Source organism: Ceratotherium simum, chromosome 25 (genome assembly GCF_057802395.1).
Source record: "Ceratotherium simum simum isolate JZ-2026a chromosome 25, ASM5780239v1, whole genome shotgun sequence".
NCBI classification, from domain to species: domain Eukaryota; kingdom Metazoa; phylum Chordata; class Mammalia; order Perissodactyla; family Rhinocerotidae; genus Ceratotherium; species Ceratotherium simum.
Window position 1 is genome coordinate 42,996,109 of NC_141924.1, and position 23,851 is coordinate 43,019,959.

General features: G+C 34.6%; 1 protein-coding gene across 3 annotated transcripts in view; it reads right to left on the minus strand.

Moving 5' to 3' along the window:
* ZDHHC17 (zDHHC palmitoyltransferase 17) overlaps positions 1-23,851 on the minus strand; it is a 121,035-nt gene that overhangs the window by 65,975 nt on the left and 31,209 nt on the right. For all 3 annotated transcript variants that reach the window (XM_087449160.1, XM_087449159.1, XM_087449161.1), the window contains exons 3-7: positions 22,204-22,326; positions 13,823-13,900; positions 13,083-13,227; positions 7,745-7,809; positions 6,930-7,092 (exon numbers count right to left, since the gene is read on the minus strand). In XM_087449160.1, coding sequence (XP_087305286.1) covers positions 6,930-7,092; positions 7,745-7,809; positions 13,083-13,227; positions 13,823-13,900; positions 22,204-22,326 — 574 coding nt within the window. The remainder of the gene's footprint in view (positions 1-6,929; positions 7,093-7,744; positions 7,810-13,082; positions 13,228-13,822; positions 13,901-22,203; positions 22,327-23,851) is intronic.

Here is a 23,851-nt window from a genome sequence, read left to right on the forward strand (position 1 = left end):
TATTCATTCATTAACATTGTTTTTACATTGGGCAAAGTCAATTACTAAAAGAATCTAAATCATTACATATTACTTATTATGCTTTCCCATTCAAGGTATAATCAGAAAATGTATTACTCATCTTATTCACTAGATTCTATTTTTGCTTGCATTTTGACTTATACTAGAGAGTAAATCAAAAAGTAGGTATTTTAGCACCTGCTGGATCAGAGGCTACCCCTAAGTTTATCAGTTATTTCACATTCTTCAAGGGTTTTTTAGTAATAGCTATTGCTAAAAAACATCCTGCTATAGTATCAAATTGCCAGAAATCTCTCAGTCTAATTTCAATGATGACAAGTCTGAAGAAGAGAATAGAGAAGGAAAAAAAAGTCAAATTCTACTTCTACTACTTCTACAAGACTAGCATTCTTGATCATCTTAACTTCACTCACCCATCCAGAAATTTCCAAAGAGAATAAGAGCAGTAACAAAAACTGGTGAAACGCAAGTTATGGACTTGCAGCTCCCTTTAATCACAAGAAAAAGAATGCCACGGAGTGTAAGTGAACAGAACTAAAATGTTTTAAAAGAAGTAAGAAACAAGAAATAAGTGTCCCCAATTCTAGATCTATGTTTCTTTTTGCCTTTATTAATTTAAAATCTTATTTCTCCTTTTGCAAATTAGTCAGACACCTACATTTCTAGTCTATTTAATATTCTCCACTATTTATCTACTTCTTTAAATAGAAAAGTGAAATTAAAAATTTTCTTTGCCAAAATTTCAAGAATGTATAGATGAATATTCAAAAAACTACTTTAAAAAAAGAAAAAGATATTGAAATTTTATTTTAAAAAACTGAATGAAAATAAAGGAATAAGGAGCCTTGGGGTGCATTATTTATGAGGGATGATTATTTAGCAAGTATGGAGTACAGTTTTTTAAAAAAAACACTGAAAAAGAGAAAGAAGCAAACAACAAAATAAACACATCACTACCAGCAATAGTAACAACTATAACAACACAACAACAACAAAAAGCCCAACCAATCCTTTAATAAAAAGATCAATAGTATTTAACAAGGAATGGGCTAATCTAGGTAAGTCTTCCACAAAAAGGGATATTTACTTTAAAATATCTCCTTACCTATTCAAAACTTCTATCACCTAAGTTGTCAGAACCAGCTAATTAATCCGAACTATAAAGATTACCTGAGTAAAAGCAATCCCTTGGGGAACAACTCCCAGAGAATATCTGCAGTTGCCTCGGTCCAGCTGAGCACCCTTCCACTAGAGGGCCATGTGGCACCTAAGGATTGCCTAGACAAAAAGATGGAGGGAGCTGTAAGAAATCTTTCAACTCCTCTTCTAGTCATCTGACTACTGTTGTATAGCTCTTTTATTCAGCTGGTAAAATAAACAGGCAATTAATTTAAGAAGTTATACTAAACCCAGGGTTCTGAATCCAGTCCATATTTATCACTCCATGTGTCAGCCAAAATAGTAAATGATAATAGCAGCAATAACAACAAGAATCATGGAGTATTTATAGACTATGCAACTGGTAATAAAAGAAATTCTTCAAGGGTTTTGGCAAGATAAACATTATGGATGGTGGAGGGTGGAAGATGACTTTTTGCCTAAGTGAGGTCGCATTTCATTATTAAAACTAAGGAAAATTCTTCCTGGGAGACCATCTAGGTCAGGTACTTAAGAAGTAATGAAAACTATTTTCTGAAAACAGTTTCTTACTTCATTTCAAGAAAACATATAACAGTCTTTCAATATATTAATTAACAAAGCTCAGTAATTTTATGTTCTGCACAAGATCAAAATTATGTCATTTGATAATTTTAGAAAGAAAAAATTATAAATGCTTGGGCAGCACTCAGAGACTAATTGTTCCCCCCAAACTCACTTCATCTAAATTTATCTGTATAACCAAAAACATGTGCAAGGGATGAACTATTAGTTTTTTAAAAATTCACAAATGAGATGCTATCATAAAAAAGGATTACTGTATATGTGTTTTTTTTAATTCTTAGTATCCCAAATCACTTTTTCCTCCCAATTGTTATTACTTAACAATAATAATAAATTGTTATTTATTCTATGTAACTATTATCTAGGGCCATGGTTCTTAAATTCTTTTGAGTCATATTTGATGAAACCATTCATCCTCTCCCCAGAAAAGTGCTGATACATGTAACTTTTTTTTTTTTTTTTTTGTGAGGAGATCAGCCCTGTGCTAACATCTGCCAATCCTCCTCTTTTTTTGCAGAGGAAGATTGGCCCTGGGCTAACATCCGTGCCCATCTTTCTCCACTTTATATGGGACACCCCCACAGCATGGCTTGCCAAGCAGTGCGTCGGTGTGCACCCAGGATCTGAACTGGCGAATCCCAGGGGGCCCGCAGTGGAGCGCGCACACTTAACCACTTGCGCCACCAGGCGGGCCCTACATGTAACTTTTCAATGACAATTTCAGGGGTCCATGGACCCACCCTCTAACCAAATTTCACTAGTGAGTCCCAGATTAAGAACCTTTAATCTAGGGTATATGGCCATTCCTGATCCCTAAGGATCAAAATAGCCATCTTCACGTTACCTACCATTTAATATTATTAACTGTCTCCAAAATAAGTTCTATCTTAATTTTGATAAAAGAATCATTTGTTTATATATGAAAGAACGGAATTCCTTACTCGAATAACTAATTTACAAGCGTAAATATCTACTTAATAAAAACTAAATATAATTTACAAGAATAAATATCTACTTAATATAGATTTCTATGAAACTTAAGCCTAATCTTATCTAGGAAATAGCTATTTTAGAAGAGATAGGATCAACTAATAATTATCTATTATAACACAAAGTATAATTTTTCCTATTCTTTGGAGAATGTAACTTTTTTTTTTTTTTTTTGGTGAGGAAAATTAGCCCTAACTAACATCTGTGCCAATCTTCCTCTATTTTGTATGTGGTACACCGCTACAGCATGGCTTGATGAGCAGTGCACAGGTCCATGCCTGGAACCCAAAACCATGAACCCCAAGCTGTCAAAGCAGAGCACGCAAACTTAATCACTACGCCACCAGGGCTGGCCCCCAAGTGCTTTTTTTTTTTAATTAATGGATTTTTCCCTTTCAAAACTTGTAGCAATTTAAGTTTACTTAATTGGCTTGACATTCCACATAGCTAAATTTATAAATGCCTCAAATTATATATGACTAGATCACAACCAATTCCTATCACCTTCACCCCCCAAAAATCTTCTTCCCTCAGTCTTCACAACCTCAATATATATCACAAGACATTCAATTATTCAAACCCAAACCTAGGTCATCAATGTTTTCTTTCACCCTCATATCTAATCTACCTTTGCATTTCTACTCTCAACTGTTATCTCCAAATCCATGCATTCCTCTCCATCTCTACTCCCACAATCACAAGTAGACTAACACCATCACTTGTCTGATTTATTGCAATAGTCTAACTGATCTTCATCCGTCCCTTCCAGTTTCTTAATTCTTCAATGCATTCTCCATATAGCAACCAAAGTGATCTTTTAAAAATATGTAAAACACAGAGATTATATAACCAGCTTACATGAAGCCTTCTGTTTCTCATGACTGAAAATACAATTAAAGCTCTTTATTGTGGCCTTGCATGATCCGGCACCTGCCTTTCTCAGTGACTTCACCCCCTTGCTCACTGCACTCAGTCCAGGCTGTCATTTCTGAACCTCTAACACGGCAAGCTTATTCCTGGCCTTGGGCCTTGCACCTCCAGGTTCCTCTACATGGAAAGTTTTTTCCCACATATCTTTGCATAACTGATCCCTTCTCATCAGACAAATCTCAAAGCAAATGTCGTCTCCTCACAGGCATGCACAAATCACTCTCACCTGATGTGGCCCTCTCAGCCCTTGTCAGTCTACCACATTTGTCTGTGAGTGTGTTTAATTTATTTATTGTTTATTTCCTCAATATAATGTAAATCCTGAAAGAATAAGGACTTCATCTGTCTTAAACACCATGACTCCCCAGCACTGAACAAATATTTGTTGAATGAATGAATAAAAGGTTTCCATCAGAAGGTGGTGACTAGACTTCAGCATATTAGGAATGCCAGATTCTAATGGAAAAGGCACCTGATACTATTTCATCCTTTAAATTACATAAAAAGAGCATTTTTAAACAAAAATCTACTTTTTCACCAGTGTGGATAAAAAGATTATTTTTACTCTGAAAGTATAATTGTTCTCTGAGGAGCTGAAGCAACTCCTTAGACTTTATTTTAAAAATAATGCCACTCCAAATAAGTCAGACAGAGAAAGATAAATACCGTGTGACCTCACTTATATGTGGAATCTTAAAAAAAAAAACAAAAAAAAAAACAACAGAAAAACAAACCCAGCTCATAGATACAGAGAACAGACTGGTAGTTGCCAGAGGTGGGGGGTGGGGGTTGAGAGAAATGGGTGAAAGAGTCAAAAGGTACAAACTTCCAGTTATAAAATAAATAAGTCCTGGGGACTTAATGTACAGCATGGCGACTATATTTAATAATACTGTACTGCATATTTGAAAGCTGCTAAGAGAGGAAACCTTGAGGGTTTTCATCACAAGAAGAAAGAAAATTTTGTGACTGTGTACAATGACAAACGTTGACTGGACTTGGTGTGGTGGTCATTTTGTGATGTGTATAGGTGTTGATTATTATGTTGTACACCTGAAACTAGTGTAACGTTTGCCAATCACACCTCAATTAAAAAAATTAATTAAAAAATAATGATAACGTCACTCCAGAAGCTACTTTTATTTGAGAAAGACGTTAAATTTACAAATCACACCTTAAATACTTAAAGATCATGATCCAAGAGAAGTTACCTAAAATTTTATATAGATAGAAACGATATTTTTAAATGTTCTAAAAATATACACTACTAGTTTCAAATTCCAGAACTATGTAGTCACCCTGTCTCAGTTCTTTGGTATTACTGTAATTTCAATACACTGATACGGCTCTTGGCAGAGTCTGTGGAGACTCACTATTTGCCATAGTGAAACTGGTTCTATCTTTTCAATAATATAACACTAAATTATCTTGAAATGTATTCCTGGGGCAGGAACACTTTAGGAATGGCTGTCTGGTATCGAAGAGAAGAAAAATAACACTCTAAAGCAATTCAGATAATAAAATATAAGGTAATCTCACTAATTTTTTCTTATGGGGATATTGGTCAGGTTCAGTCAAACTCATCCTTTCTTATCCTTTAGGCCTTAAGGTCAGTCTAATCTACTAATCAGAATGTTAGGAACTTTTCAGAGCTTCCTATTTAAAAACATTTGGAAAAGCAAAAATTTCTCTCTATAATTTCAGAAGTGGCAGAGAGTTATACCAGCAGAGTCATGAAAACTAGCTTAGATGTAAAGCCCAGGATTACACAAATCGTCATTCAGTCAGTCAACAAATATTTAGAGTGCCCATTACATGTCAGGTACTATGGTATGTTGACTTTACTCCTTCCATATGCTTACTGGCAGATACTAGACCATTCTGATTACTTCGGGTAAGGACAAGAAGACTTGAAATTTAAAAAAAAAAAGACAGAAAACAAATGGTTTTCTCAATTTCTTATACTTTCCAATAAGATATTTGGTATTTACTTTGAACCAAATTTTTGTGTGTGTGTGAGGAAGATCAGCCCTGAGCTAACATCTGCCAATCCTCTTTTTGCTGAGGAAGATGCCCTGGGCTAATATCCATGCCCATGTTCCTCCACTTTATATGGGACACCACCACAGCATGGCCTGACAAGCAGTGTGTCAGTGCGCGCCCGGGATCCGAACCGGCGAACCCCGGGCCACCGCAGCGGAGCGCACGCACTTAACCACTTGCGCCACGGGGCCGGCCCCTGAACTAAATATTTTTGATTAGACTTACTTCTAAAAATTGGTTAAAATCTTAACTAAATTAGGTTCCATATAACTAGTCTAAGTTATTTTATTTTAGTAGTATAAACTTCTCTTCTTAATCAGACAAAAACTATTCATTGGAACATAAATAGATGCCCTGATCCAGCAGGAGATAATCTACTTTTTGATTGTCATTTCAGATTATTATGTGGCTCGAACCCTTTTCATATTTAATTAGCACATATCCCTTAGGTATCTAAGAAACACAATTCAGAAAATACAATGGTTTATTGTCAAAATTAAAGAACATTTGTCAATGGGCACAAGTTATTTATGAATGCACATTATTAAAAGAGGATGTGTGAAGTCATTTCACAGAAAGAGACTGCTGCTGAAAGATGTGGTAGATCTTGAAGCTCAAAAAATGAGAATAGCTAACCAAAATTTAAGACTACCAACAGAATCTTCTTGCAGGTAGTCATAAAATGTCTACAAATTTCTACATGCTCAAACTATAAATATTAACTGTGCTTTGTTTTTAGTGTATACTTTTCCTGGATTAGTTCAGCATTTGGAGGAGAGGAGTTCTCCTATAAACATAATAAAAGGTCTTGATCTTTAAAAAAGTAAGACAATAAATGACCAAGTCAAAGAATCATTAAAAGTTACTATGGATAATGTGGTTTAACTACAAACTTGTGACTCTCCATAATGGTCTTCTTAAAGAAAGCAGAAAACTATTCCCTTCAGCTATAAAAATACAGATTATATCATTTAATTTCCAAAAGTCACTAAGAATTCACTACCGAAACGGCAACTAAAATCTGAAAATTACTTGAATACTAAAAGATGAAGTAAATAAACCAGTCTTTCAAAATAAATTCTTGCATGGAAGCAAAGGGTTGAGCTTAAATAAGACATTTCTTCCATCTTCGAAAGTCTATGGGAAAAAAACACGTTTTATTGAGGAATTCACATCTTAGTAACCACATTTCACATAGCATAATCAGTATAGGATATTTTTACCTTGATATTCTGGGCATCAACATTAGCTCCAGCTTCCAGAAGAAGACTAATGACTGTGGTATTCCCTGCTAGTACTGCCCAATGCAGAGCAGTGTTTTTGTGGTACTTGTCACCAAGGTTAACTGAAACATTGAATGTTAAAAGCAATCTAGTTGGATCCACACTGAAAAGGAAAAGAAAAAAAACAAACAACAACAACAACCCTAATTTCAATTATAGAAATCATTACAGATACTAAACTGATTGTGGCTGCATACGAATTCCATCTTGGAACACTTCTATTCTAACCTATACTCAACGACTTTATAATTGGTAATGAGACAAAATTCTAATAGGAAACATTAAGAATGTGCAACACCATATAAAGTAATATAGTTCCAAGGGAGTGCATACTTGGTCCTGACATTTTCTGTTTTTGATCTAGGGATTAATATCATTTAATAAATATCTATATAATAAAACAATTTTTTAAATTTAAATCCGGATTGCTTCAAAAATGATTTAAGGCAACTTATTAATATGTTAAACTTGCCCATGTGCAAATTTCATGAAAAAATTACTTTTTAAAAGGAAGATAACATCTCCCATTCTTGGAAATTGTTAAAAAAGGAACAGATTAAGGATACTATAATTACCAAGGTAAAGGCAAACACAGAAACAAATACCCAAAAAGGTAATTTATGTTATATACCATGTAATCATAATAAAAATTTTAAATATTAGAAGTAGAACATTAATTGCTTTTTCTCATTACTTATTTTACATTTTATTATGTTGAAAATGATCTGAATAAGTATTTTATAATGGTTACATACCTATGTGTTCTATAAGCTGCCCACATTAAAGGTGTCATTCCATTCTGATCCATCATATCTACATCCTGATAGAGTAAAAAGAAAAAAGTCAGACAGTAAAAATTTCCAAGTTCCTACCAAATTTACTTGGAAAAATCTAATTTACACATCACAGGCGAAGCCAATATAACATTACTCAAGCAAAGGTGATTTAGGAAACCTTTTCCTTCTTAACTTTAAAATAAAACTATTTATTGTCACTAAATATTTTAATTAACGTGTATATAAATATTTAATTGACATATTAAATATATGTAATTAACATATATTTATAGTCTTCCCTTTTAAGACGCTTTAATCAGCCTTTTACTGTTCTGCATTTCAAGATCTTGACCTAGCTACTCTTTTGATCTTTCACCCACAAAGGATAGGTTAAATGATTTAACTGAAAAACTTACTTATACTAATTCACGATAGGAGGAAATAAAAAAACTGTTTATTCCTAGGCATTTCAAAATAAATAATAAAAACACCTGTCTTTCTAATAAACTCAAAAAAGTTTGTTTGCTTTTTATTTAATTGTTATACATATACATTTTTAGAGTTAAATGATTCTGCAAAGTATGTGGTAAAAAAGCAATGTGATAAAGCAATTCTCTCACTCCCCACTATTTTCACCTTTTTTTAGCTCATTATTTTGGTATTTACCTCCACATCTTAAAATAAGATGCTTGAATTGCCACTTTTCAGTTTTAGGCATTATCTTCTGAGACTCCTCAGTATGCAAAATGAGAATTTCTCTCTTTCCTCTCCCTGCCCAGTCACAAATATGCATCTTTCCTATTCTTTCCTCTCAAGAGATCTATTCTGGTTCTATAAATACTTGATAGTCACATTATTATAAATATATATGAATATTATTCCCAGCAAAATCATGTAGTAAACCATTATCACTTTTCCTCTCCTACCCAACTTTTTGTTTTCCTTGGTACTTCCCCTCCCCCCACTTTTGCTTAGTTTTTTAGCAAATCAGAATTAAAACTACCATCTATTCAACCAAAACTCTTCCCTAGTTATCTAAATCTCTTTTCAAGACATTGTGATGTATCAGTTTAGGGATTCTATCAGTTTCACTTTCCTAAAATCATCTTTCCTAACCCACTCCAATCCAGACTGATTATCCTATACGTCTGAGGCCTCTGTCTCATTAACTAGATCAGGAGTTCTTTGAGGATCAAAATTATACTAAATTCATCTTTGTTTTCTCAGTACCCAGCAGGTGATCAAAAACCATTTGTTAAATGAAAAGACATGTTTATCTACCTATTCTTCTAGGCTTAGGAAAGGCTTGGGCTTTAGAATAAGACAGACATGATTTTGAATTCCTAGCTCCACCACTTAATAGCTGTAAGACTGGCAAAATTACTTTAATTCTCTGAGCCTCTTCCTCATCTAAAATGTGAATACAAATAATGGCTTCATAAGACCCCTGTGATGATTAAATGGAATAATGTGTGCAAAGCACCTAGTCCAGGTATAACAGACATTCAACAAATATTAAGTGTCCTCTTCTCTTCCCCATCTTCTATTCCTGAATTACGCTGAATCAGCAATTCTAATCCAAGTTGTGTTATCTAATTTACCAGTCAATGGAGACAGGACAGAGTTATAGTCAGTACACTGTAAAACACTTCCTATCTCTATGCAGCAGTTCTCTGTGAGCCACTATTACTGAGGGGAATATGTGTCAAATGCAAACATTATCCAAGTGTACTGAGGCAGAAAGCAAGCTGAGAACCACTACATTACTCAAACTAGAACACACACTCTTGGACGTCACTAGTTTTAGTCCTTCATCATGAATACTGTAACTGAACGTTATGCCTTAGCCATTGCAAATCCATTTCTAGACTTAGTTTAAGCGTTGTTGGCAACGTATGTAACCTCACTCAATATTTCCAATATACACACTGATTTTTTTTTCAATAAAAAATTTTTTTAAAAAATGTTCTCTGAAGAAATGACAAACTTCCTTGTTTCTTAAATCAGAGTTAAGTACTGTAACTTATTTTACTTTTTTCACTGTCCTGGTTTCAAGAAAGCTCAACTAAATTTGATGTCCAATTAAAACAAACACGTAAATTCTTATGTTTAAGTTTCTTCTTCCTTCTTAGCTGTGAGTCATTTCATATCCTTTTAAAGAAGTGATAGTATTAAAAATATCAATCAACAAAATAAAAAATGTAAAATTATGCCACATCTCTAGAGTACTAAAAGAAAAATTAAATTCAACCTTTTCTCTCTTTGGGTCAGGATTTAAAACCTGGTAATTCTTTTCCAGGGTCTGCCTGGATGTATGGGTATTCTCTATTAGGAAGAATTAACCAAGCCCAGATCAAAAGCTTATGGGAACTCCATGACCAACAGGGCTCCATAACTTAGCTTTTCCCCTTTTTCTCCTGAAAATCATCCAAAAGAATTGGTAGTGAGCATTGAATATATTTAACAGTATAACTAAAATGAAACAATTGTGAAGAATAGAATGACAAACTGAATGGAAATGTTATATGCCCTAAGAATGTAACATTGACACAATTAACAAAAAAATGGGGGAAAAAATGGAAAAAGGAGGTTGAAAAGAAAGTATGATGAGTACCTAATCTGTAATAGCTATGAGTCAAAGGATATTATTTAAACCTGAAAAGTCAACTAATAGAAATGCAGTTATATTTATCAGAACAAATTTAATACTAAGAAAAACAATATTATTGACTAAAGTCAGTGGAAGACAGGGAAGAGAAAGAAGAAATAAAAATATACTAATTTTATTATTGCTTATCACTGGGAACTAATCAGAAGTAATAAAATTTGAGCAAACATCTGACTGAAGTAGGAGAGAGGAAGAGAGAAAACTGTGTGACCATCTGAGGAAAGGATTTACCAAGCAGAAGAAAAGAGAAGCACAAAGGCCCTACTTAAGACAATAGTATATCAGAGTTGTTCAACGAACAGCAAGAAGACTGGTGTGGTTAAAGCAGAGGAGGTGAGGGGGAGACCACAGAGGATGAGCTCGAGAGGTATCCAGACTACCACACGTGGTTCTGTAGGCCAGAGAAGGACTTTGGACCCCATTCGAAGGATGACGTAATGCACCTGAGAGGGGTTTTCTTTTACAATATATTAGCATACACATGGAAAAATATATACTAAACTGTTCAAGGAAGTGATCTCAGTAGCGAGGAGAGGGTAAGGGGAGAGGTGGGATTTCATTTCTAAGTCATATTCTTCTATTATGTTTGAATATTTTACAATAAGCACGTGTTACTTTTGTAAACAAAAAAATTTACTCATGAAAAAGAAAAATAATTGTCAGACATTTACTATCATCATCATGCATTTATTGTACAAAAGGTACTGTGACAGGTAGAAAGCCCTACCCTTTAAAAATTTTATAGCCTACATACTATGCCAGAATTAAAAAGATTACTGAAACATCCAAACTCCAAAATCAATAAGCTAACAAAAACACTCAAAAATGGGGGCCGGCTCTGTGGTGTAAGTGGTTAACTGTGCGCGCTCCGCTGCTGGTGGCCCGGGTTTGGATCCCGGGCACCCACGGATGCACCACTTGTCAAGCCATGCTGTGGCGGCGTCCCTTATAAAGTGGAGGAAGATGGGCACAGATGTTAGCGCAGGGCCAGTCTTCCTCAGCAAAAAGAGGAGGATTGGCATGGATGTTAGCTCAGGGCTGATCTTCCTCACAAAAATAAAAATAAAAAAATAAAAAAGACTCAAAAATTTACACTACTTTTCTTACCCAGTTAAAAACTGAAAGAAGAAAAGTGAATGTGCATATTGTAAATTTACATCTGCAAGACAGAAGGCCATTAAAGACACTGTCACGTGCTACAGCACCATCAACTGCTTCAAACCCCAGTCTAGAAGACACTGTGGGAGAAAAGGAAAATCCGCTGGGTAGTTGGTCTCCAAAGATGGCCCCCAATAAACCTCACCTCTTCATATTCACACCTTTGTTTTCCCACAGTGAACGTGGGCTGGCCCTGTTACTTGCTTTAACTGACAGAATGGAGCAGAAATGCTGCTGTGCCAGTTCAAGATCTAAGACCTAAAAAAGGCAGACAGCTTCTGCTTTTGTTCTTTTGGGAGCTCTGAGCCACCAAATAAGAAGTCTAGTTCCCCTGCTACAGAGACCATGCAGAGGCACATTGTTGAGAAGAAGTTCTGAGGCTGCACGGAGAAAAAGAGAGGGGCCTAGCTGTCCGCAGTATCCTAGTTGAGCCCAAGCTTTTAGCCATTCCTATCAAGGTACAGGTATGTGAGCAAGCCATTCTCCAGCTCAGTTGAGCCCCCAGACATGATCACAAGGATAAGAACCACCCAGCCAAGTCCAGAATTGCGATATATAATAAATGGTTGGTGTTGTTCTAAAGCCATGAGATTTTAGTAGTCTGTTAACACAGTAATAGATAATAAACTCCCCTTCCAGCAATTAACTTAACCGGTCTATGCCTCTTTTCCTAAGTTACAATGCACAACACACAACTGTCATTGCCTGACACTGCCAACAACAAATACCTTAAAAAATTCACAAAATAAATACTATTCAAACTATAAATCAGCACAGAATTTTAAGTTAACAATTATTAATAGCAATGAATTAAAATCATTTGTCTTACTGTTATGATGAGATCATTAGCTATGAAACTAATGTTTAAGTGCAACCAGAGAAAACACATGAAAGAAAAACTGTGACATTACTTCTAACAAAATACATTTATTACAAAAACATGATACATATAAACTGATAATATTTAATGTGATTACAGTCACTACATACTCAAGAAAAATCAGAAAGAACCACTTAAATCATGAGACGTTTTCTAACATGTAAGCAGCAGCATTATTTTATACAGTAGAAACTGAGAAACCGATCTTAAAGAATTCATCCCCCTAGAGAGGTACTTAATATAGAAAATAACTGGTAATATCTTCAAAAAAGTTTAAATAAATTCAGATGATATATTCAAAAGATGTAATTAAGGGAAAAAAATAGATACCTAAATTTTCTCCTCTTCTGAGATTCATCTCTACCACTCTTGGAAATAAAAAACCCAACTTCATGGATCATTACCTGGTTCATGATTATCATTCTTATTTTTATGTTAACTACATTAAATAGCTCAATAGCAAACTAACTATATATTTACTTATTCTCTTCATCCATCAGAAAGTACCATTTAAATATCACCAGGTTGTTACACCTGTAACACCAATGATATCAGGCATTTAAACTATGAAGAACATCTGATTCAAATCGACACCACTGTGATTTTTTTACCTGTGCTTTTGCTATGAGATAAGCAACAATTGAGGTATGTCCAAACTGAGCAGCCAGATGAATACAGCTACATCCTTCTCCATCAATTAATGAAGGATCTGCACCGTATTTCATTAGTTGCACAACCATAGATAGATGACCTTGTCTAAAACATAAAAGAATAAACACTTAAATATATAATGTTATTTCAAACAGGATCCTCTGGAAAGATCTATTTTAAAATAGGGTAATGGTGGAAAAGATTACACAAATATTTTTAAAGTTGTTTCAACATAGGTATATGTTAAGACACATTTAGGATTTTATGGTTCTTAAGTCTTGACTGGAATATCAGTCTTTGAAAATTTATAGCTTCTTTAAATATGTAATAAATAATTACTATATTCTATTAATCCTATTCCAATATGATCTTAATTGTCCAATGAAAGGAGAAACTTCTTTAATTGTAAATATACATATGTGCAAAAGTATTACGTTTACAAATCCAAAGTTTAACCCAATTTTATAACTAATTGGATTAATATCAGCATGGCTAATTTCCTAAGAACACTCTGGACAATAAACTTTGCTTCCAATGCAGGTAACAAGGTAACACTAGTCAGCAATACATTAGAACATTATTGATATTAACTATTGGCATAAGTTCTCTCATTCATTTTAGTATATTATTTTTAAAAAGCTGCTTAGTTATAGACTAATAAAGGAACCAAAGGAAAAATAATTCAGAAGCAAATTTAAACCTTGTGGCCCAGTGCAATGGAGTTGAATTTAGGTCTCCTCCAAGTTGATCCACAATAGCACCTTTCGAAATATAGTATCTATAAAACAAAATTTTAAATAATTTAGACAACTTTTGTTTTCAATTTTAAGAAATTATGTGAAAAATAAAGAAAAAAAAGTTTTCCATTTTAGATCTCATGCTAGTTTACGCCTTTGATGATAAACAATCTTTTGTGATAGCTTTGAAAATATATTTAGCAGAATTTTATATCAAACACATCACTCTCTTTTGTTCTAGAAGTAAAAGGAAAATGATTTTTTTTAAGCCACAAAAAAGAACAGCGATGCCAAATAGCAACCTTATAAAAAAGAAGGCAGTCAGAAAACCACAAAAATGTGGATCAGACAGCGGTAGCAGATAGAATCTTGGAATTAAAGTAGTTATAGAACAGGCTAGACAGTCTACCATGGGTAGGAGTTCAGCTTTTTAAGCTTTACTTTCCTCAGTAGGTTAAATCAAACAATACATGTGAAAGAATTTTATAAACACTCAAGTATAACATAAAGGTTCTTTATGATGCTAATTTGTTATGCCTTTAAAGCTGAGTTGCTTTAAAAAGAGCAACCTCATTGCTTAATACGCTAATGTCAAAACATCTTGATATCCTCTGAAATGAACAGGTCCTAGCTGCTTATTATAACGCTTGCTTTGGGGCTGATCAATGCAATGAATCTTGAACATAAATGATTTCAAGGCATTTGATGTTAAATGCTTGACATATGTATAGGACTGAGGCTCTTAAACTGTTCTAAGTGATTACTGCTTTAGGTTACCAATGCATTCATTCTTAATATACACAGTTCTAAACATTTAATGTATTCATACTGTAATGCCTGATTCAGAAATTCTCTGCTTTATATAAATATTTGTTAAATTGGTGCTTTTAAAGCATTATGTAACGAAGGCCCCAACATCACTCTATCATGTAAATAGTTTGAAGTAACTAAACAAAATATTTCTAGTCCAAAATATCAGACAATAGTCTGAACACAAACATTTAACTATTCCTAAATTGTTTCTTAAGGTACCTACTAGACATTTTATAATAATTGAAAATGGTTTCTTGAGCCCAAAGATAAGTATAGCTCAGCAAAAGAACAGCTTTGATAGAAAATATTTTCTTAAAAATTCCAACTGGGATTTTTTTAAAGAAATTTTATTAATTTCTCTATAGTCAATATATCCGTTCCTATAAGTTATTTTTACTCACATTTCAAATCCTTGCTAGGGCTGTGGCAATGAGTGATTTCCAAACTAGTTCTAAAGTATAACTTTTTTTTCAGAAGGATAGGGGAACTTTTTTCTTCATGCTAAAAAAGAATAACTTCTATCACCTTTTTATTATAAACTCCTAGAAGAGAAGTACTATATTTTTATAACATGTTACTCTTTGTAGCTTAAGACCCTAGCTCAAAACTTCAAAATTGTGAGAAGATCATATAATTCTTATTTTTAAACTCAAGCCTCCTTGGAGTCCTACAAGAAGGCTATTTCAAGGAACGTTCTTGCAGGTACTAATGACCTCTAGGTTTTGAGAAGGCACCGTCAACGAACAAGAGATATCAACAAATATTTGAAAGATGAAAAGCAAATGTTTCCAGAGGAGGACACCAATGAGAAGCAAACCAGAAGATGTTATAAAACCCTAGAAAGGCTAAGGGATTAAAGGCAATTGTTATCTCCAAAGATAAGTAATACTAAGCTGAACTGTAAACAGAAACACTGGTTGAAAGTCAATATAAGTTGCCAAAAAATTACTGTTTTCTAACTTATATTCCCACTGAAAGTGAGTATTTATCTAGCATCACAAACAGGCATCCTCATGACCTGGAAGCAATCAAGCAGCTGACAGTGCTAGAGAAGGATTCCTCGTGCACCGTAACGTTAAAGCTTAAAATTTCACTACTCAAAGTTTTAATATTATTGTAGTAATAATTCAGACTCTTAAAGTTCAAATTCATTTTTGCATTGCTAAACTTCAAACTGCACGGTGGTAATCTCTGGCTTCAGCCTCAGGCTCATGTGGATTTTAACATTCAATCATTCAGCATTTGCCAAAGGTGTATTCAGTGCACCTTTACCAGAAAAGTTTGAGACTCAGGGAACTAGACCAGAGAACCATAAGAGACATCGTACTGAAAATGTAGCAATTCAATGAAAGTTTACATGCTGAACAACAAGAACCCCAGGTCCCTTTCCTTGCCCAGGTCAGCTGGCAGGCAGCCCCTCCTCACAAAGAGATTAGATGATTCCTCTCTAAGAAAAACCGAACCCAAAAGAAAAACTTCTAGAAATAGACATTTGAGAAGTTCCTGTTGTGAACTCTCCAAGTCCCACAACTTCCAATCAGCTTTGTTATGTCTCTCCTAAATATAAATGGTCAAATACGACCAGATAAATGAGGAAAGCTTCAAATATGGAAGGAAACCAAAATAAACAGAAGCCCAAAACAGACTATATATAGAGAAGACAAACTTAAAAAACAAAACAAAAATTATAATTAACATCTTCCAGAAAATAAGAGAAGATAATATACCCATGATATAAGAAGAAAATATTTTAAAAAGGTGGTGGGGTGGGAACAGAGATCAAGAAAGAACGCTTGAAAATTGAAAATGCAAGAAATACAATTAGAAATTCAAAAGAAGGCTTAGAAGATAAATCAAGAAAACTTCCCCAAAGTACAACAGCTAGACTGAGAGATAAAAGATAGTTGGAATAAAGATAAGAAAAAGAAAGAATCAGGGGCCAGCCCGGTGGTGTAGTGGTTAAGTTTGTGCGCTCTGCTTTGGTGGCCCGAGGTTCACAGGTTTGGATCCCGGGTGTGGACCTACGCACCGCTTATCAAGCCACACTGTGGCAGAGTCCCACATATAAAATAGAGGAAGATGGGCATAAATTAGGTCAGGGACAATCTTCCCCAGCAAAAAAGAAGAGGATTGGCAACACACTAATGTTAGCTCAGAGCTAATCTTCCTCACCAAAAAAAAATCAATCAATCAGGTTGCTTCCAGTATCTGACAAATAAGAATTCCTGAAAGAGAAAATGAAAGTGAGGCAATCTTGAGGGTACAATGAAGAATACTTCCTTGAACTAAAAAGGCAAGTTTCCAGATTAGAAGTGGCCACTTAATGGCCATAAACTGGATTTAAAATAAATAAATTTTAAAAACCACATCAATGCACAATAATGTAAACTTTCACAAAGTCGGGAGAAAGAAAAAAACTTATGTGTTCGCAGGGAAAAGAGTAAGTCACACGCACAGTCGCACAGTGTGTTCTCAGAAAATTACAAGCTCCAAATTTTTTAATAAAGACCCATATTCTTTAATAAAGCCATGACTTGAAATTAATCTGAAATCAGAGACTACAAGCACTATTAGCTGTGGTTAATGAATCTTACTGTAACAGGAGACTGTTGAAGACAAGAGCCTGAACTAATCCTCTCTATTTTACTATACTAAAGTAAAAGCTGTGAAATACTAGTTGAAAAACTTTCACTTGAAAACACTATGAATATAAACTTAACCTAGGCTAGGGTAAAGCTCTCCTCCTTTCCAAATTACACTTACTTTGTATCTTATCGTCATCATGAAAGTGACCCACCCTCATGCTTGCAATAAGTTCCTTTAATATATCCTGATGGAACATCAGTGTTAGAAGAGACATTTATCCATGGATCTCTCATGTCCCCATATGTCTTGCTCGGTCTATGAGAAGAGTGCTCTTTACACGGGCCATTTCTCAGAGTTGTGTTTGCTTCAAGCAACCTTGAGAGATGAGGTAATGTCTCCCTCTGGGACAAAGAGCAAGCTTGCTTACCACGAAAAAGCACTGAATTCCCCAAGCTGCAGTGCAAACCCACTGTGTGTGCTGCATCCATCTAGACTGTATCAAGTTACTCCCATAGGACCTAGGCAGCAAGAGGGTCCTATACAAATATGATATTCATGCTGTTTACTGTGCTATGCTATTCCTTTACTGTGCAAAGGAATAAAATCCGTTGTCTCTTCCTGAGTCATCTTCTGCCAGTATCCATGAAAAAGTAACATGCTGTAGCTTCTAAGTAGGGTGTAATTCCAGACCCAAGAGTAAAAATTAATCTTGAGGCTATGAATACCATTTGTTATTGAAAACTGCATTTACTCACCATGTTGTTTTTAGGAAAGTAACTTGCTAGACTACGTATTGTAAGAAATTAAGTTTACCCACCTGAAGATATAATAAACACAGACATTGTGATTAGTAAGCCACTCTATAATTGTTTACGTTATTCTGTAACCTTACTAGTCCATAACTGGCTTGGAACAATTTGTAAGACAGGCAGCATCAAGACTTTTTGTCTGTATTTCCCACTTCAGACTTTCTTGTTTATTTTTAAACACAAGACAAATGTGAATTTTTTGATCAACAGACTGAGATCAAACATATCTCAACTGTAATACTTGGAAGCAAGAAAATAAAGTAATCCTTCAAAATTCTGAGAAAACTATTTTTCTTTTTGGTGAGGAAGATCAGCTCTGAGCTAACATCCGTTGCCAATCTTCCTCTTTTTTTGCTGAGGAAAATTAGCCCTGAGCTAACAGCTGTGCCCATCTTCCTCCACTTTGTATGTAGGATGCCACCACAGCATGGCTTGATGAGCGGTGCGCAGGTCCACTCCTGGGATCCGAACCTGTAAACCCCGGGCCACCGGAGTGGAGCGCGCAAACTTAACCACTATGCCACCAGGCCAGCCTCCCTGAGAAAACTATTTTTAATCTAGAAGTCTATGCTCAGCTAAACAACCAATAAGGAGTAAGAGCAGAAGAGAGAGTAACTTCCAAATGCATTCTCCCAAGCACTCTCTCTTTCAGAAAGTTATCAGAAAAGCGCTCTACTAAAACCAGCGAGCAAACCAATAGAGACAAAAACCTGAACCCCAGAAACTGAGACCAATACCAAAGCAAAGGAATTTCCCAGAATGATGGCAAAGGAAAGTCTCAAGACAATGGTTGTATAGTAGCTCCAAAGAGCAGAAAGGTGGAGAAATCAGGAATGAGTTCATCCTCGCTCCTCCACCAAAAAAGGACTCAATAAATTATCTGATACTGCTTGCATACAGAGGGGTTTTACAGTTCTAAGAGTATGGGAAGAATTAGTTACAATATATAGAAAATTCAACAAATTAAAAAAAATGAAGCAACTAATACTTCAAACAAAAATCAAAATTCTACAGGAAGGAACAGATAGATAATCACAGAACACTTCTGGGCTTAGCAGTCAGAATTTTTATATACAACAATTTAAATTTTGCATAATACTTCAGGTAAAACTATAACAGAGGATGGAGGAAGTAGTGAGGTGATCTAGGACATCTAGTTATCCCAAAATAGAAAGTCAAAATATAATAACTGATAAATCAAGAAATAGCATAAAAGTTGGCAATATTTATTAAAATTCAAAATCCATCTTTCTGTCTTACTCCTAAGAATTCTACAGATATATATGAACATAAGCAAAATGGTATGTGAATAAGATATTAATTACAGCACTGTTTGTAATAGTAAAACCACCCGAATCAATCTAAATGTCCATCAACAGGGAAACTACTAAATATTTAAATCCATAAAATTGAATATTATAAAGTCAATTAAAAAGAATGATACAGCTCTATTTGTAGCGATACGAAGTCTTGAAGACACATATAAATTAAATGAAAAAGTAGCAAGGTGTTTGCTATCATTTATGTAAAGAAAATAACTTTCTAGATAAATGCAGCAATATAAATATATAAAATATAAGCTGAAAAAAACAGCTAAAGTATTGAAAACACTTACTTCTGGGGTACAGGACCCAGAGGGCAGGGAGTGATTGCTATTTCCCATTGCAAGCCTTTAAGTACTACAGTCATGTGCTGCATAAGGACGTTTCAGTCAACAGCAGAGGGCATATATGCAGTGCATATACGATGGTGGTCCCACAAGATTAGTACCATATAGCTAGGTGTGTAGTAGGCTACACCATCTAGGTTTGTGTAAGCACACTCTATGATGTTTGCACAAGGACAAAATCACCTAACGACACATTTCTTAGAACGTAACCCTGTCATTAAGTGCTGCATGACCTATATTTGATTTTCAAATTGTTTATGTACTATTTTGATTAAATAATATTAATCGAAAAAAGCTGCGGAAGGCTGGATAATTTGAACCAACCCTCCCAATAAGGAAAACTGAAAAAGCTCAATGCAATATAAGAAACAATTCTTAAAAAGCAAAGCCTAAGAAGTTAAGAGCATTTACCTGGCCAAGATTCAGGAGAGGGTTAAAACCCAGAGGAGTTGGAAAACCACTTGGGTACCATCTGTCCTAGAGACAATCTGCTGATGCAGAAGAGTGGCCAAGAGGCAAGGTAAGCAGACAAAAGTATAATAAAGGGTTGAGACCACAAAAAGCTGCAGTGTAGAAGTAATGGAGAACCAGAAGTAAATCTTGCTCTAGCTTGGTCTTCAGCCAAATGAGTGATCCAGAAAATCTAAAGTCTTTAAATTAAATTAAAGTCGGGCCTAGCAGAAACAAATGGAATCCTCTCATCTTAGGCCTCAACTCATTCAATGAATAATTTTTCAAACACAATGTCTAATACATATTCAAAGACAATCAGGCACACAAAGGAACAACATAACAGATACAGACCCACACAGACTCCAAATGCTGTCTTCTCAGACACAGATTACAAAATAACTATATCACTGTGGTCAAGTATATAAGACAAGTTGAAAATTTCAGCAACAAGTGATTTAAGCAATACAGATTTGAAAAAACAATAAAAATTCTAGAACTAAAAAATAAACAAAATTAGGAATGCACTGAATAGATTTATTAGATTATACATAGAGAATAAATTAACTGGAAGAAAGGTCAGACTAAACTTCCAGAATGAAGCAGAGACAAAAAGATAGTACACACAGAAGAGAGCATAAAAGACACAGAGTATAAAATGAAAAGATCAAACATACATCTAACTGGAGTTCCAGGAGGAGAGCAAAAGAGAATGAGGCAGAAGCAACATTTGAAGAAATAATGGCTGAGATTTTTCTAGAACTGATGAAAACATCAATCCACAGAATCAAGAATTCCTTGCAATCTCATTCAAGGTAAATAAAAAGAAATCCCCACCTACATACATCATTATGAAACTGCAGAAAACCAGAAACAAAGAGAAAATCTTAAAAGCAAGCAGAAAAAAAGGAAAAAGAAAAAAGGCTTTCAAAAGCCCAATACTTAGACCGATTTCTCAATAGTAACAGAAGCCAGAAAAGAGTAGAATGATATTTCCAAGGGGTAAAAAACAAAAATGAAACAAAAATTGCCAACCTAGATTTCTATACCATGTGAAAATTTCCTTCACAAATAAGAAAGAAATAAAAACATTTTCCGACAAACAAAAACAGAATTGGACATCAGGAGACCCATACTGAAGGCAGAAGGAAGGTTAGAGATACAAGAAGGAAAAAAAGGAATAAATAAAATGAAAATAGTCTCTGTGGAAGAAACTGATTCATGGAGTTCAATACTTTAGTTACTACTTGCTTAACTTTTCTTTAGTACTCTAAGGGCAGATTCTTTCACCTGACATTAATATCCTATTTGTCTCTAGACTCTGTGTGCTGTGATGCACATCTGCAAGTAGTTCATTTCAGATTCATGTCTTTATCTAAAGGTCTTATGTCCAAATTGTCAGAGACTACCAACCCAGATTTACTAAGCCTTCCTATCATCCTGACTCTTGCTTATTGAACTATCTCTTATTAATACTAAACAAGCAGATTAACAGTATGTAATAAAATTCATTTACACTTAGTACGTAAAGTATTCATCACTTCTGCTGGTGTGAACAGTTAAATCAGGTTATTATTATTACCTATTATCTTTGTAACCCCTCTCTTCCCTTTTGTAGCCTTTCCCCATAGAATTCATATTTAGAATGTGAGCTGCAAGTCAGACTGCCTGAGTTAAGTCCTGACCCCAATCTTGAACAGCTGGATGTCATAGGTAGCATATTTAAAACCTCTTCATGCTTCAGTTTCCACATCAGCAGGACAGTAGTAATTGTTATTTTTCACATAGGATTATTTCAAGAATTAAGATGAAAGGAAATACACATGGAAAGCACTCAGCACAGTATCTGGCACATAATAAGCATTCAATATACATTAAAAACAGATGATTTTTTCAGGAAAAAAGGTACATAGAATCTACATTTTAAAAGCTATGAGTTTTAGAAATTAATTTTTATAATTATTTTAAATAATTTTATAATAATAACTAATTACTTAAAAATACAGAAAACACATACTTGACTAAATCTATTCTGTTATTGATGGCAGCCCAATGGAGGAGTGTAACATTTTCTTTGTCTGGTTGCCGTACATCATAACCTGCTTCCACCAATTCTCGGCAGCGTTCATATATTCCATATCTTGAAAGGAAAGGAAATATGAGATTGTTACTCTTTTGACAAGAAATTTAAAGCTCAAAATAACACTTCCAGAAGAAAATAATGCACCATTTTGATCCCTGGAAATTAAAATGGATTTATCAACATAAAATATTACTTTTAAAATATCAATATTCCAACAGTTTTTACTAATCCATTTTATAGTTTTAAATGTCTCATCTATAAGAATGCAATATCTCATTAAGTGGAAGGGAAAGTGATATCAGAAATAAAAAGTCTATCAGTTGCTTGTTTTTATTAGCATCGCCACTTATTCCACAAAACATTTAAGGCAGTTTATAAAAATACATACAATTATGTTAAAAAAAAACATTAAATCATAAAAGGCAGTAACAAAGAGCATATCAATGATTTAGAAGAACATCAAGAAGAAAGGACATTTTATAAGCTTTGATAATCCTGAAGGCAAATAAAAAAGAACGTGTGGGGGTAGAAGTGGGGTGTGTAGGAGAAGAGTCCTGTGAGTTCAAGTCCACTGGGAGAGTTCTAGGAAAGACGTTCGTATTTGATAAAGAAGAGAGGCACATGTGGACAGCCTGATCTTTCCTCCCTTTCTGCTCTTGGTCATCGTGTGGCAGCATAATGTTTTTTTAAACATTTTATTACGGAAATTTTCAAGCATAAGCAAAAGTAGAGAGAACAATACAATAAACCACCAAGAATCCATCATGGAGCCTCAAGAACCATCAATTTTATCCTAGATAAAATATTGGGTCCCTGGAAATATGAGACACAAGAATAAATTTAAATGAGCTTTGACTGTATTTGTAATTTTTTAATCAGAGTGGTCTCCAAAATGGGGAAGGCACGCTGCAGGGTGAGGTTGTGGGAGGGGTGGCACAATATTGGGACACTAGAAGCAAATATTAAAACCTCTACCTATATTCATGTCTTAGTATAGAGAAAGAAATTAAGCTTCATTAATATTTAATACAGCCTTCATACTGCTGCCCTCACTGGCTCTGTAGTGCATGTGTACACACACGTGTGCACAAGGTAATCAACCTAAGAGAAGAGCAAGAGTTTCACAATTCACAGGGGTAACAGTGTTACCTTCAGTTCTTTGTTCTTTTTCAGAAAATTGTTTCCATGTGCCCAGTAAGTGAACTAGGCATACGACCTTAAAGAGCAGAATCTACCTCACACTTTGAATAAGTGACCATGAAAATCTTTTCAACCATACAGAGAATCATCAGTTATTTTTCTAACACTTAAAAGTGAGTATGCATTTTCCCTTTAACAAAAAAGACAAATGTTTCAAATTTGTTGGCTTTTGTGGGAGGGGAGTAGTAACAGCAAATGACTGTGAATAGTGTGCTATCAACCATATACTCTTAAGAAGGGTGAAGACATTTAGTCTGTTCCCCCTCAAGCCAAAGGGGATATCTTAGACACAGTGAGAAAGTCAACTACTTTTATTTCAGAAAAATACCTGTTTCTTCTAAAGAGAATATTTTTTAAAAACTATGTTTGGAAATGTTTCCAT